The 19,807-nt window shown below is 46.3% G+C and overlaps 1 protein-coding gene across 1 annotated transcript in view; it reads right to left on the reverse strand.

The window, feature by feature from the left end:
• The window catches only part of CCND2 (cyclin D2), a 78,506-nt gene that overhangs the window by 30,289 nt on the left and 28,410 nt on the right, over positions 1–19,807 (reverse strand). Inside the window, exon 4 of the mRNA XM_082254129.1 lies at positions 7,405–7,553. Within this exon, the coding sequence (XP_082110255.1) occupies positions 7,405–7,553 (149 nt within the window). The remainder of the gene's footprint in view (positions 1–7,404; positions 7,554–19,807) is intronic.

Genomic DNA, 19,807 nt, shown 5'->3' on the forward strand with positions numbered 1-19,807 from the left:
CAGTTTTTCTTTTTTAATAAATCTGCAACAATGTCAACAATTCTGTGTTTTTCTGTCAGTATGGGGTGCTATGTGTACATTCATGAGGAAGAAGAATGAACCTAAATGATTTTAGCAAATGGCTGCAATATAACAAAGAGTGAAAAATTTAAGAGGGTCTGAATACTTTCCGTACCCACTGTATAATGGGAGTGTGTCAGCAGCTGGTTTCGTAGCTTACTACCACTTTTACTATTAGTGGACTCACATGGTAGCTCGCGAGACTCTCTTTGTATAATTGCCAGCAGTGTCACACCACCTCATTGTTGCAGCTTCCGGCTTCAATCAAACTACTCACAAAGCTGTGGAAGGGTATGAACACATACTAATGCTGGCCATACACGTATAGATTTTTGGACGAGAATATTCTTTGAACATTCGTACGAACATTCTTTGAACATTCGTTGAATAGACGAATGTCGTTCGAAAATTGTCTTTTGCTTTTAACATTTAATTTTAAAATGAATGTAATTTCTGAACGATTACCACATACACTGCCCGAAAATTTGTTGATCGAGAAAAGTTTTCCCTTCTGCCCCTACGAATTTTCCGGTCGCTGCAGTCAAAAAGGGACATCGATTTAACCCCACTAACGATTAGAAAATCAAACTAATTTTCTTGAAACGAAAATTTCAGGATGAAAATCTATACGTGTATGGCCAGCATAAGGCTCTGAGTGTTCTCTTCCTCCTGTTTTAATCTGCCTAAACACCTCCCCTTCCGGTGCATGACAACAAGTAAAATTGATAGTCCTGTGCAGCGCTGGACTGCAAATGACAAAAAAGCTGCTGCGCATAATTATAAATGAATCTGCAGTCACAGTTTTCTGTAATTGCAAAGTCCTACAAATACCTGTTGGCCCAGCCAATGAAGTTCACCTAATTCAGCATCCTGGGATGGAAGCTCTACTGTTCCTGAATTCAGAGCAGAGTTGCCACTCTCATGTAGGCTGCATGCACTACAGTGGGATGAGAAGAGGATTCGCAAGCCTGTAGCTTGTCAATCAGGCCCTGGCCACACCTAGTCCTGCTCATTGCTTTCTGGATTGACAGCACCGCCTCTGCTACTGAAACTCTCCCAGTGTGAGCTGCAGTGTCTGGGAGGGAGAGCGTGTGTAACACTAATGAAGGAGAATTAGGTTCAGATGGGGAAGGTAAAGGTTTTTTTGTTTTATTATTTAAAACTTGTGCATCAAATTGTAACTGGATTTGGTACTTGTTTAGACTTGTTTTGTCATACAGGAGCCTTTAGTTGTACATTAAAGTGGTTCCAAAGGCAGAAGGTTTTTTATCATAATGCATTCTATGCCACACTTCACCCCTGTACCCCTGTCCACAGCTCACCTCACCTCTGCATCCTCGTCCACAGCTCACCTCTGCGTCCCTGTTTACAGCTCACCTCTGTTTTCCCATATACAGCTTATCTCTGCTTTCTCGTTCACAGCTCACCTCTGTTTTCCCATATACAGCTTATCTCTGCTTTCTCGTTCACAGCTCACCTCTGATTTCCCATCCACAGCTCACCTCTGATTTCCCGTCCACAGCTCACCTCTGATTTCCCGTCCACAGCTCACCTCTGCAACTCTGTCCACAGCTCACCTCTGCGACCCTGTCCACAGCTCACCTCTGCGACCCTGTCCACAGCTCACCTCTGCGTCCCTGTCCACAGCTCACCTCTGCGTCCCTGTCCACAGCTCACCTCTGCGTCCCTGTCCACAGCTCACCTCTGCGTCCCTGTCCACAGCTCACCTCTGCGTCCCTGTCCACAGCTCACCTCTGCGTCCCTGTCCACAGCTCACCTCTGCGTCCCTGTCCACAGCTCACCTCTGCGTCCCTGTCAACAGCTCACCTCTGCGTCCCTGTCCACAGCTCACCTCTGCGTCCCTGTCAACAGCTCACCTCTGTGTCCCTGTCAACAGCTCACCTCTGCTTTCCAATCCACAGCTCACCTTTGCGTCCCCGTCCAAAGCTCACCTCTGCATCCCCGTCCACAGCTCACCTCTGCATCCCCGTCCACAGCTCACCTCTGCTTTCCCGTCCACAGCTCGTCTCTGCTTTCCCGTCCACAGCTCACCTCTATGTCCCTGTTCACAGCTCACCTCTGCTTTCCTGTTCGCAGCTCACCTCTGCTTTCCTGTTCGCAGCTCACCTCTGCTTTCCTGTTCGCAGCTCACCTCTGCTTTCCTGTTCGCAGCTCACCTCTGCATCCCTGTCCGCAGCTCACCTCTGCATCCCTGTCCGCAGCTCACCTCTGCATCCCTGTCCGCAGCTCACCTCTGCATCCCTGTCCGCAGCTCACCTCTGCATCCTTGTCCGCAGCTCACCTCTGCATCCTTGTCCGCAGCTCACCTCTGCATCCCTGTCCGCAGCTCACCTCTGCCTCTCTGTCCGCAGCTCACCTCTGCATCCCTGTCCCCAGCTCACCTCTTCGTCCAAGTCCACAGTTCACCTCTTCGTCCATGTCCACAGCTTACCTCTGCTTTCCTATCCACAGCTTACCTCTGCTTTCCAATCCACAGCTCACCTCTGCTTTCCAATCCACAGCTCACCTCTGCTTTCCAATTCACAGCTCACCTCTGCTTTCCCATTCACAGCTCACCCCTGCTTTCCCATCCACAGCTCACCTCTGCATCCTTGTCTGCAGTTCACCTTTGCCTCCCTGTCTGCAGCTCACCTCTTCGTCCATGTCCACAGCTCACCTCTGCTTTCCTATCCACAGCTTACCTCTGCATCCCTGTTCACAGCTCACCTCTGCTTTCCAATCCACAGCTCACCTCTAGGTCCCTGTTCACAGCACACCATTGCTTTCCTGTTCACAGCTCACCTCTGCTTTCCTGTTCACAGCTCACCTCTGCTTTCCTGTTCACAGCTCACCTCTGCTTTCCTGTTCACAGCTCACCTCTGCTTTCCTGTTCACAGCTCACCTCTGTTTTCCCATCCACAGCTCACCTCTGTTTTCCCATCCACAGCTCACCTCTGTTTTCCCATCCACAGCTCATCTCTGCTTTCCCATCCACAGCTCATCTCTGCTTTCCCATCCACAGCTCATCTTTACATCCCCGTCCACAGCTCACCTCTGTGTCCCCGTCCACGGCTCACCTCTGCGTCCCCATACTCGGCTCACTTCTGCTTTCCGATATACAGCTAACCTCTGCTTTCCCATCCACAGCTCACCTCTGCTTTCCCATCCACAGCTCACCTCTGCTTTCCCATCCACAGCTCACCTCTGCATCCTTGTCCGCAGCTCACCTCTGCATCCTTGTCCGCAGCTCACCTCTGCATCCTTGTCCGCAGCTCACCTCTGCATCCTTGTCCGCAGCTCACCTCTGCATCCTTGTCCGCAGCTCACCTCTGCATCCCTGTCCGCAGCTCACCTCTGCATCCCTGTCCGCAGCTCACCTCTGCATCCCTGTCCGCAGCTCACCTCTGCATCCCTGTCCACAGCTCACCTCTGCATCCCTGTCCACAGCTCACCTCTGCATCCCTGTCCACAGCTCACCTCTGCATCCTTGTCCGCAGCTCACCTCTGCATCCTGGCCCGCAGCTCACCTCTGCATCCTTGCCCGCAGTTCCCCTCTGCATCCTTGCCCGCAGTTCCCCTCTGCATCCTTGCCCGCAGTTCACCTCTGCTTTCCTATCCACAGCTTACCTCTGCATCCCTGTTCACAACTCACCTCTGTTTTCCAATCCACAGCTCACCTCTACGTCCCTGTTCACAGCTCACCTCTGCTTTCCTGTTCACAGCTCACCTCTGAATCCCATCCACAGCTCACCTCTGAATCCCATCCACAGCTCATCTCTGAATCCCATCCACAGCTCATCTCTGAATCCCATCCACAGCTCACCTCTGCTTTCCCATCCACAGCTCATCTCTGCTTTCCCATCCACAGCTCACTTTTGCATCCCCGTCCACAGCTCACCTTTGCGTCCCTGTCCACAGCTCACCTTTGCGTCCCCGTCCACAGCTCACCTTTGCGTCCCCGTCCACAGCTCACCTCTGCGTCCCCGTCCACAGCTCATCTATGTGTCCCTGTCCACAGCTTACTTCTGTGTCCCCGTCCAGAGCTCACCTCTGCGTCCCCGTCCACAGCTCACCTCTGCGTCCCCGTCCACAGCTCATCTATGTGTCCCTGTCCACAGCTTACTTCTGTGTCCCCGTCCAGAGCTCACCTCTGCGTCCCCGTTCATAGCAAACCCCATAGTTTCCCCATCCACAGCTCACCTCTGCTTCCCTGTCCACAGATCACCTCTGCTTCCCCATTCATAGCACACCTCTGCTTCCCCATTCATAGCACACCTCTGCGTCCCAGTCCACAGATCACCTCTGCGTCTCCGTCCACAGATCACCTCTGCGTCCCCGTCCACAGATCACCTCTGCGTCCCCGTCCACAGATCACCTCTGCGTCCCCGTCCACAGATCACCTCTGCGTCCCCGTCCACAGATCACCTCTGCGTCCCCGTCCACAGATCACCTCTGCGTCCCCGTCCACAGATCACCTCTGCGTCCCCGTTCATAGCACACCTCTGCGTCCCCGTTCATAGCACACCTCTGCATCCCCGTCCACAGATCACCTCTGCATCCTCGTCCACAGGCCACCTCTGCGTCCCCCGTCCACAGGCCACCTCTGCGTCCCCCGTCCACAGGCCACCTCTGCGTCCCCCGTCCACCTCTGCGTCCCCCGTCCACCTCTGCGTCCCTCGTCCACAGATCACCTCTGCGTCCCTCGTTCACAGATCAACTCTGCGTCCCTCGTCCACAGATCACCTCTGCGTCCCTCGTCCACAGATCACCTCTGCGTCCCTCGTCCACAGATCACCTCTGCGTCCCTCGTCCACAGATCACCTCTGCGTCCCTCCTCCACAGATCACCTCTGCGTCCCAGTCCACAGATCACACTTTTGTACCTAGAACCTCTTCTTCCTTCACAGCTATTACCTCTACACCCAGTCCCCACCCATCCATAGCTGTCCCATCGGCACCTAGAATCATCCCTAATACACATGTATGACTTTTACACCCAGCCTTCAACCGTCTACAGTTCTCATCTCTGATCTCACCAGCTCTCACTTTTGGCGCTGCACAACAAATCCTCTTCCTTTTATTCTGAGAACCCTATGCTGGCTATACACTTCAAAACAATACATTTTTTAAATTCCTTATTTAATAAATCCTGTACAACAGACATTGCTGTACATTAATATGAAGGTACTATCATAAATACAAGAATAATTAGTTTGAACCTAATGGACAGTCAAGATACACACAAAGTAAATATATAAGAATACCAATAATAAAGTGTACTTGGCATACCATAGCAGGCATATCCTGGATAAATTGTCACATTCCTTAAAGTGTTACTAAACCCAGGACCCTGCATTCACTATATCTGGTCTTCCACAGTACACAGAACATAGAAATGCTTAAAAAGACCTTATGTTCACTACAATATATATATATATATATATATATATATATATATACAGTGGGTACGGAAAGTATTCAGACCCTCTTAAATTTTTCACTCTTTGTTATATTGCAGCCATTTGCTAAAATCATTTAGGTTCATTCTTCTTCCTCATGAATGTACACATAGCACCCCATACTGACAGAAAAACACAGAATTGTTGACATTGTTGCAGATTTATTAAAAAAGAAAAACTGAAATATCACATGGTCCGAAGTATTCAGACCCTTTGCTCAGTATTTAGTAGAAGCCCCCTTTTGATCTAATACAGCCAGGAGTCTTTTTGGGAAAGATGCAACAAGTCTTTCACACCTGGATTTGGGGATCCTCTGCCATTCCTCCTTGCAGATCCTCTCCAGTTCTGTCAGGTTGGATGGTAAACGTTGGTGGACAGCCATTTTTAGGTCTCTCCAGAGATGCTCAATTGGGTTTAAGTCAGGGCTCTGGCTGGGCCATTCAAGAACAGTCACCGAGTTGTTATTTTAGCTGTGTGCTTAGGGTCATTGTCTTGTTGGAAGGTAAACCTTCGGCCCAGTCTGAGGTCCAGAGCACTCTGGAGAAGGTTTTTGTCCAGGATATCCCTCTACTTGGCTGCATTCATCTTTCCCTCGATTGCAACCAGTCGTCCTGTCCCTGCAGCTGAAAAACACCCCCACAGCATGATGCTGCCACCACTATGCTTCACTGTTGGGACTGTATTGGACAGGTGATGAGCAGTGCCTGGTTTTCTCCACACATACCGCTTAGAATTAAGGCCAAAAAGTTCTATTTTGGTCTTATCAGACCAGAGAATCTTATTTCTCACCATCTTGGAGTCCTTCAGGTGTTTTTTAGCAAACTCCATGCGGGCTTTCATGTGTCTTACACTGAGGAGAGGCTTCCGTCGGGCCACTCTGCCATAAAGCCCCGACTGGTGGAGGGCTGCAGTGATGGTTGACTTTCTACAACTTTCTCCCATCTCCTGACTGCATCTCTGGAGCTCATCCACAGTGATCTTTGGGTTCTTCTTTACCTCTCTCACCAAGGCTCTTCTCCCCCGATAGCTCAGTTTGGCCGGACGGCCAGCTCTAGGAAGGGTTCTGGTCGTCCCAAACGTCTTCCATTTGAGGATTATGGAGGCCACTGTGCTCTTAGGAACCTTAAGTGCAGCAGAAATCTTTTTGTAACCTTGGCCAGATCTGTGCCTTGCCACAATTCTGTCTCTGAGCTCTTCAGGCAGTTCCTTTGACCTCATGATTCTCATTTGCTCTGACATGCATTGTGATCTGGAAGGTCTTATATAGACAGGTGTGTGGCTTTCCTAATCAAGTCCAATCAGTATAATCAAATACAGCTGGACTCAAATGAAGGTGTAGAACCATCTCAAGGATGATCAGAAGAAATGGAAAGCACCTGAGTTAAATATATGAGTGTCACAGCAAAGGGTCTGAATACTTAGGACCATGTGATATTTCAGTTTTTCTTTTTTAATAAATCTGCAACAATGTCAACAATTCTGTGTTTTTCTGTCAATATGGGGAGCTGTGTGTACATTCATGAGGAAGAAGAATGAACTTAAATGATTTAAGCAAATGGCTGCAATATGACAAAGAGTGAAAAATTTAAGGGGGTCTGAATACTTTCCGTACCCACTGTATATATACCATCTCTTGTGCATTCAATACTTCCCCTCACCCTACCCACTACAAGTGCAGTTATTTTATTTTTTGTAACTATCAAACAGTTTCAGTGATCTCGACAAAACCACATCTGCAAATATAATATGTAGATCCAAAACTTCGGGGGAATTCCAAAGCTTTTTTTTCACAGAGATGCTTGTGTTACCTTCTTTTTCCAAAGATGCTGTACACACTTAAAAATTATCAAGGGGGGGGGGGATATGGAGATGAACAAAATCCTCACCACATCTGTGTTAGTAATCTTGGCCAAGTGCTCCGTCAGACTATCGCCAGAGAGTTCGTTTTCCGTGTCGTCCAACTGCAGCCCACAGATTGCGGCTCCCACACTTCCAGTCGCTATCATAGATGGTGGGTATAGGGCAAAGTTAAAGTCTGCAAGAGAACAGGTCATACAGTCAGAAGCAGGCAGGACTGTGCCAAAGCATGCATTAATTGTGGTGACACTGAGATGACATTGTCTTATGGATACATATATGTACTTTTATTTCCCCCTGGCTTATATGGATGTGCTTGTTCTAGAAGTTTGTGCTGTTGTGTCATTTGCAAAAGTCAAGCATTTTGTGTGCTCTACGTACATTTATAGGATGAAGCCAATTCTCATCCCACATAAAGAGTCACAGAAACTATGCCAGCTCGCACTGCTGTAGATCCAGCTCTACGTGTGGCCACAGGAGACCACTGCAACGCCCAATAACCTCGTTAGCGGCCTTAATGTCATTCAAAATGCAAATGAGACAGCCAGCAAATGGCGGGAGGCCCAGAGTGACTAGGGGAATCAGCATCAAAAAAAAAAAAAAACCTCACTCTCTTCTCTCTTTCTGTAACCTCCAGAGCAAGCACCATAAACTTGGCCATCAAATGCCGCTCTGGCCTAGGCTTTTGTTGGGCGACAGGCTGCAATTTGTATTAGTGGCTCCTATTTTTAGCATGTTAATTAAAGGCAGCGATTGGTGCGGCAAGTGTCTCCTAAGGGGAGAGTGTGGCTCCTATTGTGCAGAGATCCCTTCTCATCTCCGGCTATTGAGAGTCATGTGAGCGACTTTCACGCTGAAAAAAAATTCGGCCTGATGTACCAAAAAAAAAAGACGGGGGGGGGGGGGGGTTAGTGGGCCTATTCTGTGCACATGAGTTAGCGGATCAGCAGAGATTCTATTTATGTGTAAAATGAGCGAAATGGAGGAAAGTGGGGGAAGAGTAACATTATAAAAGGCCACCTAGGAGTCTGAAAAGGAACAAAACCCATTACCATATATCCATATTCAGTGACTGCAATCGCTATTTTAAACAGATCCGTAGCCAATCAGCCATATATAGAGTTAAAATACATACATTTTAACTGTTTTACCTGACAATATACAATACATATATTTCTGTTCAGACAGTCATGTGATTCAAACACCTTTGCCAAACTGTATAGCCTGAAGAGTAACACCACAATTTCCAATGGAACTTTACTTTGTCATATGCCTGCTCATTGGACTATAAAAGAGCATTTACCCTGTCTTCTCCACCTCCTGAAATCCCTTAAACACCTCCCCTCAAGCTCCCAGTGCGATAAAACACATTAGACCAACATCACTGTGCAGTATATAAGCGTATGAAGGCAAAACCTCTGTGCTGTGGCCAAATAATCTCAGGAAAAGCAGTTAGCAGCATTTTTATATCCATTTTAAGCAGACCTGTCTTTACAAAAAATATATAGTAGTGCAGGCATTATAAAAAGTTAAAACCAGCAGTAGCAGTCTCCTACCACCATTCGCATCATTTTAACCTTCAGTTTTGGGTATAATGAACAATAATGCAAAGCCGAACCAATAGTCTGAACTTTATTATGCTTAATATTAATTGTGGACCAAAGAAGGTCCTTAAAGAGGAAGTAAAGCTTTTAATAAGGTTTACCTGTAGGTACTGTGAATATCTCCTAAAGTTGCACAATCATTGGCGCATGCGCTCTGAAGGTCTGGCTTACCTTCAGAGCCCATGCTGCAAACAGGCAGGTCCTGCGCATACGCTGGAGCGACACGGGAGTGACCCGGAAGAAACACCAGGGAAGATGTCATCCATCTTAGTGGTGTGTGGGTACCACTCAGACAGCTTTGTTCTAAGGTAAGTATTTCATAATGAGCTAGTATGTGATGCATACTAGCTCATTATGCACCCCCCCCCGGCTTTACAACCTTTTTAAGTACATAAATAAACACCTGGTGCTAGGAATACAGAAATACTAGGTACTACAGTTAATGAATCAGTTAAGGACATAAAGAAATGTCCTCTGCTGGTCACAATGTTAGTGTAGAGCTAGCTGGTAAAAACTGCAAGGGAGCTGATAGGACCAGGGGTTAATTAACTGATCTGCCAATCTGAGTGCTGATGTGTGACTGAGAGGCTCAGGGAGATAACTGGCAGAGCTGCAAGTACCGGAAGGAGAGAGCCTGACATTGGTACAGCTGGGATTTCTGCAGATCCTGACCTGGAGTGATGAACAGGTGCATGTCTCCTGAGGTTTGCAGCATGCAGGTTTGGTTCTGGCACTAACAGGAAGAACTTGGACATGTAGCAGAGTGGCGGGAGAGTGTCAGGACGTCTCCTTGGCAATGCAATTGCCTAGGAGACATACTGACACTACTGCCAAAATCTAGCCTCCCTGCTGTACCCGATCAACTTCTCAGGCTCTCTCCTTCCAGTGCTTGCAGCCCTGCTAGTTATCTCCCTGAGCCTGTCTGTCCAGGTTACGCAAGCACACAGGGCTGGTACAAGGGGTGGGCAAGAGGGTCCGCTGCCCTTGGCGCAATGGTTTACTGTAGGGATGGGGATGGGGGGCGCCTTCCTTCTGTTACAAGGCTAACAGAAGTAGTGACAGCAACATAACTACTCCTGTCAGCCTAGCACTGGGAGTGGCGAGGAGATAGCTGGGGAATGGTGTGGGCTGTGTTCTGGTTTTCCCCACCCAATACAGTCCTACTGCACCTGGTGTGAATCTACCCTCACAAATTGTTGTAAATAGCTAACTTTTTAAATTTAAATAGACAACACAAGCATGTGCCCAGTATTAAAAGTAAGCACTTCCAGGTCAATGCAAAACCTGAATAATCAGGAGCTGCACAGTGATTTTGACAAGCAAGTGACTGCTAGGCGTAGGATCCCCTAAGCTTGCGCATCATGAATGGGGTGGGGGTGCATTTTGGCATCCTTGCTCTGGGCACCAGATGAACTTGTCCTGGCACTGCTCTCCACGTTAACATCTGTCAGCATGCCTCTCTGAGCCTGTCAGCTTCCTCAGTGAGGAAGCTGACAGTGGAGGCTTTGCAGGCTGGACAGGGACAGCCAAAGGACCAGATGTGGCCTGGGGCAGTATAAGGCCCAGGCATACTCTACAGGTTAAACCTATTGGGCATGGCATGGGATGGGATATCTATACACTAAGCCATGCATAAACCCAACTTGGGCTTATTCACACAGGCGTCAAAAACACAGCATACAGTATATCGTTTTATATGCATATGTATGCAGCAGCAAAGGGGTCAGCAATGCCGCTTGGAACATGCTGTTGATATATCAGCCTAAAGCAGTAGTGGCGGCCAATAGATGCTGCATGTATATAAATGTTAGCACAAATGTTACATGCATACAGCATACGGACAAGTTCTTAGAAAGGATTTTGGTGTAGCACCCCCCTTTAAATTTATGGATGAATTTTATAGTTTTTTTTTTTCCTGAGCGTTTTTCAGCCCATAAAACGCTCATCTGTGAAAATCCAAAACGCCCAACAATCAAAATCACATTCATTTCAATGGCCCCTGTATACATCTGAGCGTTTTGTCCCCTGAAGCAAAACACCTGTAGCTCAAAAAAGTATAGGAGCTTCTTTTTGGGCTGATCAAGAGCTGTTCTGGTCCCATAGGAATGCATTAAAACGCCGTTATGGGTGTTTCACAGGCGTTTTTCAAACGCACAGGTGGTCTCCACCCCTTTTAACACACCCATTTTTTAAAAAACACCCAAAAAACGCTCATAAAAACGTCCTAAAAACACTCATAAAATGCCCAACAAACGCCAGAGAAACGCCCAAAAAAAATTACTGTGAAAAAGTAGCAGTGACATCATCACTGTGCTGTACATAGACTGTGCAGAAAGCAGAGATGTGGGAGGGGCCCAGAAGCTCCACCCACTACAGGCTGCCTGCAGAAAACTACAGGGGGCGGATTGAAGACCAGTACCCACACAAGAAGAGGGCAGCAGTGACCGCTCCTTTTTTTATGGGAAATTCCTTAACAGAGGCAATGCAGGTGTTGTTTCATGCTGCATTACTGCCCATATATGAAGAAGACACACAAAGGACACCAAGATTCAGCTAACAATACACATGCCTCTTTTGTATGTAGACAATATTAGTTTTGCTTGGTGTTCCGATTTAAATATATTTATACAATAAGTTATACACACAAGACAGTATGTTCTCCTTATGCCTAAGGCTTCCTTGCACAGGGTCAACTTTAAAAAAAGGCATATTTTTCCAAATTCTTTTTTAATATTATTACTTTAGGCTGATGCCCATGTTAAATACATGAATATTTCAGACTTTCTCAGATGACAAACACTGGCCGTCTATTGCTATTTATTTGTGGTTTGCAATGCTAAGTTCAAATTTCTGCTAAGCAAACGCTTCAAATTAAAGTTTCAAAACTGGTACATTTCAAGCAGGCCATCCAAGTAGCAAAATTGGAGACTGGTAAAATCTGTGACTACTTCTGGGTAAAAATTCCCACATCCATAAAAACATTACCGAAAGAACCAGTGTTTAACCCCTTCCCGTCGGCCATACGTATACTTGTGGCAGCACGGGGTGAGCCTTAATTTACGCTGCCACATATATGAACCATTGTTTTGTATTGGAAGCGCGCTGGATTGTGCGTGCCCAGCACTGTTATCATGCGGTCACCGACTGTTCCCTATCACAGAGTGATGATCGAGGGCCAGTGGGGTGGGTTCCCCCGTCACATGATCAGTGTGACAAATTGACCTCTCTGAAGGCAAAATGCACACTATTGCAGGTCCAACAATCAGTAGAAACAAGAAATAATGCCCACAAATGTACTAACCTTTTGCATGTCAGTAGTAGGGGAATTTATATTGGGTCTTTTCAGTGAAGGGTCAGTAATGGTAAGAAATATACAGGTAATGGTTAAAAAAAATATTTTCTATCTTATGGCTAGTTTGCCTGGGATAATAAAAAACAGAAAATATCCATTAAAGTGATCCAGTTTTTAAAAATAAAAAAAACAGGGTATACTTACCTGCTCTGTGTAATGGTTTTGCACAGAGAAGACTTCTTGGGTCCCCTGCCTGGCTCCTACTTTCTGCCAAGAGCCCCCATTGCTATGGGGGCACTTGTGCATGCTCACTCCTGAGCTCCACTGTGTGTCTGTTTAAACACAAAGCAGGGATCGGCCCTGCCCCTGCTCCCTCCCCATTGGCTGTGATTGCATCCGCTGCTGTGCCTGAGCCAATGAGGAGGGAGAGAGCTGCTGCTCTTGTGCATGGTGGAGGTTGTGTGTGGATGGAGATCGGGCTCACGTAAGTATAGGAGGGGGGGGGGGTTGCATGCACATGCTTTTTTTTTACTTTAATGCAGAGAATTTTGCATTAAAATGATTGTAAATTTAGACTTTTTTTTTTTATCTTAACCACTTGACGACCAGATGCCCCAGTTATACGGTCTGGCAAATCACCGTACCTGTGCGAGTCAGCGGGGAAGCCGATCCACGGGGCCGGCGGCCACGATTGCACCCGCGATCGCTCCCTGTGGAGAGAGAACGGCGGTCTGCTGGTGTAGGAACAGCAGACCGTTGTTCTCGCAGAAATCAATGCAGAGCTGCTGTGTTCCTTCTATTTAGGAACACAGGTCTCTGTATTGATTTCACAAGCCCATCCCCCCCACAGTAAGAAAACACCCCCTAGGCTCACACTTAACCCTTTGATCGCACCTGGGTTAACCCCTTCCATGCCAGTGTCTTTATTTCAGTAACCGTGCAAATTTTTAGCACTGATTACTGTAGTAATGTCACTGGTCCCCACAAAAGTGTCAAAAATGTCAGTTAGGGGTCCGATTTGTCCGCCGCAACCCCGCTAAAAATCCCTGATAGCCGCTATTACTAGTAAAAAATAAATAAAAATGACCTAAATCTTTTCCCTAGTTTGTAGATGCGATAACTTTTGTGCAAACCAAACAAAATACACTCATTGGGATTTTTTTAAACAAAAATATGTAGCAGAATACAAATTGGCCTAAAATGATGAAAACATTTCATTTTTTTGGGGGAATGTTATATAGCAGAAAGTTTTTTTTTCCAGAATTGTCACTCTTTTTTTGTTTGCAGTGCACAGGTGATCAAAAACCACCAAAAGAAAGCTCTGTTTGTGGGAAAAGAAGGACATCAATTTTCATTTGGGTACAGGGTCGCACGACCGCGCAATTGTCCGTTAAAGTAACGCAGTGCCGAAATCGCAAAAAATGACCTGGTCATCTTCCGGTCCAGAAGTTGTTAATGCATTCTGTGCATTAAGATAAAAAAAACCTGTGTGCAGCAGCCCCCCCTCGGCGCCAGTAATATTTACTTCAGCTGTCTGGGGCTCTCTCTCCTGAATTGCTGACACACAGCAGCAGCTCTTGCTGCTTTCAAAGTCAGTTAGCCAATGAGGAGAGAGATGGGGCGGGGCCGAACCACAGCTCTGTGTCTAAATGGACATACGGAGCTGCAGCTCAGCTCGGGTGTCTCCCCATAGCAAGCTGCTTGCTGTAGGGGCACTCGGCAGGAGGAAGGGACCAGGAGCAACGAATAGGGGCCGAGAAGAGGAGGATCTGGACTGCTCTGTGCAAAACCACTTCACAGAGCAGGTAAGTATGTTTGTTATTTTTAAATAAAAAAAATAATAGAATTTACAATCACTTTAAACAACCACTTTAATATTCAACACTTTAACATCTACCACTGCCTTTACAACCAGTTTACTATTTACCACCAATTTGTTCTGGAAAAAAAAAAGGTGTAATTCACATGGAAACACTAAGGGGTCTATTTATAAATCTGCATGGATATTCGTCCAGTGAATCTGCATGTACATTTGTTCTGTGCAAGTTTGGTAAAAAATGTTCTTTAGGCTATTTCCACTTGTAAACGAATATCATTTTATTATGGTCAGTAGTAAAATGTGGTCACTAGATGGAGCTGAGGTGCATAGGATATACATACAATACAACTTTTTTTTTTTTTTTTTAAAAAGATTTTTATTGAAGTCCAGCACAATCACACAGTTCAACACAATACATTACAGTATCAACAGCTCTCAGCATCCTCCAAGGGGCGAGTGACAAAAACAATCAGACAGTCCACAACAGACAGGATAAAAAGCACCACCCCTTAGATAATATACAGCCATATTGCACGAACCATGCGACCAGCAGGACCACATTTTTAAATTTTAATGAAAACAACAACCAAGAACACCCCCCTCCCCCCTGCAACAAACCAATAACCTGGCCTCCCCAGCAGCACCCCCATAGGAAGAGCAGGCGAGGTGGTCAGCCGGGCAAACCCAGCCCTTCCCCCCTTTCCCCACAGGTGACTACCCAGAGAAACCCCCCATGCAGTACCACCAGGACCGTGGTAGAGCGCGTCAATAGCTCAATAGGCCTATTCCAGGGGAATGATGTGAGACCCAATCCACCTCCCATGCAGCTCCAGACCCACCCAATCAGTCAGCTGGCGTATCCACTAAGGTAGCAGTGGAGTCCACCCATCTGTGCCATACCTTCCGAAATTTCTTAGGGGACCCCCTAGCCTCATAAGTCATCCTGTATAGTACAATGTCGGCATTCACCACCCTAATCCACATCTTGAGTGTCAGTACCTCAGTAAAGATCCACCTCCTGGCAATCAACTTCCGTACACAGAAGAAAAGAATGCGGAGGAACAGCTTAGTGGCCATATCCAGACCATCCACCTCCAAAACCCCCAGGAGACACACCAGAGGAGAACAGATATTCGGGAGCCCAAAATTATCCTCAATAAATTTCGTGACCTGAGACCACGAGGGCCGTACCTTAGGGCAGTCCCAAACCATATGCAAGAGTGAGCCCCGTCCCCCCGCACATTTGTGGCACAGATCAGAATCCCTCTTACGCATAGAGAACAGGCGGACCGGGGTATAGTAGGCCTGATGTAGATATCTCAACTGTATCATCTTATCGGTTGAAGAGATAACCGTGCCCAGATAAGTCTCCAAAACCTCCTCCCACTGCTCATCAGTCAAGTCCGGTATAAAGGTCAGCCACCTGGCCCTATCCACTGCCACAGGACCCCCAGGACACAGCGCCCCATAATACCTAGAGATCCGTTTTAGCGGCTCCGGATCCAGCAACAGAGTTTCGAGCGAGGGGTTAGTCAGAACCACTTCCCCCCCCCCCCAAACTGCACTCTCACCGCATGCTGGAGTTGCAAATACCGGAAGCGCCACGTCCCGGGGATCCCGAAGTTCTCCCTCAGCTGTGTGAAGGACACCAACCTACCCTGATAGACAATACAACTTTAAAGGAAGAGATTTTTCCTTCTTTTCTTGGCCCAGAGGCCAGCAGATAGTGAATGGAAAGCACTTCAACATGAGGGGACATTTTTTTTTTAGACAGTTGTTACTTTAAAGTGGTTGTATCCTCACCGAAAAAAAACCCCCAAAAAAACCCTGCAGGATAAAGGCATAATGAGCTAGTATGCATCGCATACTAGCTCAATATGAAATACTTACCTTAAAATGAAGCCCGACACAGTCGCCCAGACACTGCTGAGGGAGCTGTCATGTTCCCTCGGTGTCTCTTCCGGGTTCGGCGGCTCCGGCGCTGTGATTGGCCAGAGCCGCAATGACGTCACTTTCCGGCAAGAAGCCGGCAAAGAGCTCTGCCGCTGGTTTGACCCTGCACGCCGCTGCATTCAGGGTGAATATCTCCTAAACCTTGCAGGTTTAGGAGATATTAAATATACCTACAGGTAAGCCTTATTATAGGCTTACCTGTAGGTAAAAGGTAAAAAAGCGACGATACTTCCACTTTAACTGGTGTCTCAGAAGATTTTGACTTTTTGGAATTCTCATTTAAATGATTGTGTCATTTCTGAGCCATCATCTCAGTCCAGGAAGTAGATAGTGACACTGGATGATGCCTGAACAGAGATGGCTCTGTCCTTCTGGAGGGAACAGCAGATGAAGGCATTCTCAAGGGGAGTACTGTGAGCTCTGTGAGTGAGAGATAATAAATACCTGGAAGTGTGGCACATTGATTGGCATGCATATATTTGACATAAAAAATGATCTGATGCTAGATCTGCTTTAGGGCTTAAACAATCTATTTGAGCAGACATAGGCAGCATATGCACATCACACCTTCTATTACATGTTCAGGTTGCATAACTGGGCATTTCACAATCATCATATTTGGTAAATCTGATTGAGTGCACAGTAGCAGCACACAGGAATACACTTTTGGTTAACACTTTGATGCTGAATTTGAGATATTTCACAGTACTCCAGGAAAAGGACAAAGGCCTGACTAATGTAGGTCCTAGTTTGGCAGGCTGCGTGAAAAAGAAAAAAAAAAACTAAAAATCTGCAGAGCAAGTTGCAAGTTTTGGTTAACACCGTGCCACACCTTTCCTTCTAGAGGAAACGAATGAAACGGCACTGCAAAAAACATGACACCGGAGGATCTGATCAATGCAACCTTGCACTGATCACACAGAACTCCACTGAGTGACATTTTAATACAGTTCTATCCACCGCAGTGGCAATGCAGTGAGGTGGTTGGCATTGCAACCTGTTGCATTGAAAAAAGTAGTGCGTGGTGTGAAGTGACACAGACACATGGAAACAAGCCATGTGTCTTGCCTATGCATTGAACCCACGCTGGATATAGCTTACAGTGTAGCCCCAACGCACCTTGCGTGAGGAGCTCTAAAGACAAATAGATGACCCCCATATTACATCATCATGCTCAAAATTACTCCAACTAGCTTATCAAAGACCTACTGTGTTTAGCTAGGGAAGTCCAGGCTGATGAAGACACAAATGAATGCAGCCCTTTATCTATTAATAAATCATTAAATTTATTTTGTAAAATGCAAGCAGTGTAAGTACCTACATTTGACCAGGTATCACCATATTGCAATCCCTGTACAGCAGAGCTCAGACTGGGAGGAGAAGCAGCACAAGGAACCAATGAGTTGTTTATCAGTTATCATGTGCTAACAAGGAACATGCATGACAATGAGTTGAGTTCAGTCTTCTGCTTCTACCATCACTGTCCAATCACAGGCTGTCTGTTAAAGAGGTTGTAAACCCCTTTTTTTTTTCACCCTGAAAGACAAACACATAATGAGCTAGTATGCATCTCATACTAGCTCATTATGAAATACTTACCTTAGAACGAGCCCCCGCTGTGCCGCCACCCTTAGCTTAGCTACATGTCGCCCGTCTTCCGGGATCGCGGCATCCGGCCATCTGATTGGCCGAAGCCGCGGTGACGTCACTCTCACACACGCGCGCGGGAGCCGACAGTCACGGCACGGAGTTCTGAAGGCCGTTCCTTCAGAGCGCATGCGCCAGTGATGTCACTGGATGCATGTAAGGTAAACATCTCCTAAACGGTACATGTTTAGGAGATATTATAGGCTTACCTATAGGTACAAGTGTCAGAGGTGGGTTTACTTCCTCTTTAAGTCACAAGATGGAGGACAAATGGACACCTGCAATCCCTATGGGTGGCCTTGACATGCTTCTGCCTATATCCGCCCGCATCTGGTTAGGTCCGCAAAGCCATACCTGGGAGTTTATGCGTTTTCATCTGGCCACTCACAGGGATACATTGCAGTCCGCTTTTGGTCCATCTAATCACAAGTCAAAAACAAATTGTCCGAACACCTGTGTGAAAATGGCCTTAAAGTGGATGTAAACCCTCACATATACCCTGGTGATCCTGCCAGTAACACACTTCCTGTCCTAGGGTGACAAAGCTTACTATATTGTATTTATGGAGAAGTGTTGTTACCCCAAGGACAGGAAGTGTGTTTATCACTAGGGTCACCGGTTCTAATCCCAACCACGACACTACCTGCCTGGAGTTTGCATGTTCTCCCTGTGCCTGGGTGGGTTTCCTCTGGGTACTCAAGTTTCCTCCCACACCCTGAAGACATGCTAGTAGGTTAATTGGCTCCTGTCTATATTAGCTATAGTATGTGTATGTATGAATGTAAGTTAGGGTCCTTAGACCTTTGTAAGGTTATGGACCTTAGACCTTGATGGCACTATATAGGTACCTGTATTAAATAAATAAATAGGTATAACTGAAGGCAGAACGTTTTTCTTTATTTTTGATAGAGTAAGGGAAGTTTTTTTTTTTTTTTTCCTTGGCTACTGTGTCCCATTGGGGAGATTTCCCTTCACTTCTTGTCCCATAGCCACAACAGAAAGTCAGAAGAAATTCCTTCAAAGTGAGGGAAATTTCGAGTAGTCCCCAGGGTCACCAGAACACGTGTGCCCATGGGAAGATTTCTCCTCTGTGGGCTTTCCTTTACGTTCAGTGAAAAAGGTCACCAGGACAAATAGAGAGAGTGAAGCTCCCTAATGGGGACCAATTTTGCTGATTGAATTTTCTACCTAATGAAAACCTCAAGCTGTATGCATTAAATACATATTTGCTGCCCATGGCAACCACTACCGTGAAACACCAACTGGTTGCTTTGGGCAACAAGGACACTCTATAATAGATGTAAAAAGAGTTTCATTAAGACTTGGACATTGACTTTGGCATACCTGTATGCAGTTCTGAGTGTCATTTAAAGCCTCCCCCCATGGTGTTGTGGGTTGACCTTTTAAGAGTGCTATATGACATCCTTTTTATAATGCAGGCTTGTCTCATGCAAGAACTATTTATCATTTTACATTTAGCTATAGAAAAATCCCAGTGGTTAAAAAACATGAACTGATGAGTCATGATATCCAGATGAAACCATCTCTGTTCTTGGCTACGGGCACAGTAATTGTGTCTTTAGTGCAGTAATATTGTAGAGATCAATCTGAGCTGCAGAATATTTCACAATACCTGTGCAGCTGATTTTGAGGACCTGTTGTACCCTCCTCAAGCCCAAAATTAAAGTCCATCTAAACACAAAAACAGAAATAAGATTGCAGACTGCCAGTCCTTAGATGTGGTGGCTGCATCATCTTAGGCTTTTTTCTTCGCCTGGTGATCTGGCCAGTAACACACTTCCTGTCCTACGGTGACAACACTTATCCACAGTATCTATGGAGGACCAATGTAGCCACCCCTGCAACTGAACAGTGGGAATTAGACAAATTTTACACAGCAGGTCAGCTGCTTGGCAAGGGCACCATTCAGGGAATGATTTGCAGTGATTTCCAGCTTCCAAAGGGATTGTACAGGTATGGTATACTGGTCCAAGCTGGACCAATGTAACTATATAAAACAAATGTCATACTTGGAATCCTTCTTTAAATATGGAATTCTAGCTAAATCTTTTTTTTTTTGTTTATGTCCTGGATAGAGCAGGGAAGTGTTAGAACCC

The sequence above is a fragment of the Pelophylax lessonae genome, assembly GCF_965119305.1.
Source record: "Pelophylax lessonae genome assembly, chromosome: 4".
Lineage (NCBI taxonomy): Eukaryota > Metazoa > Chordata > Amphibia > Anura > Ranidae > Pelophylax > Pelophylax lessonae.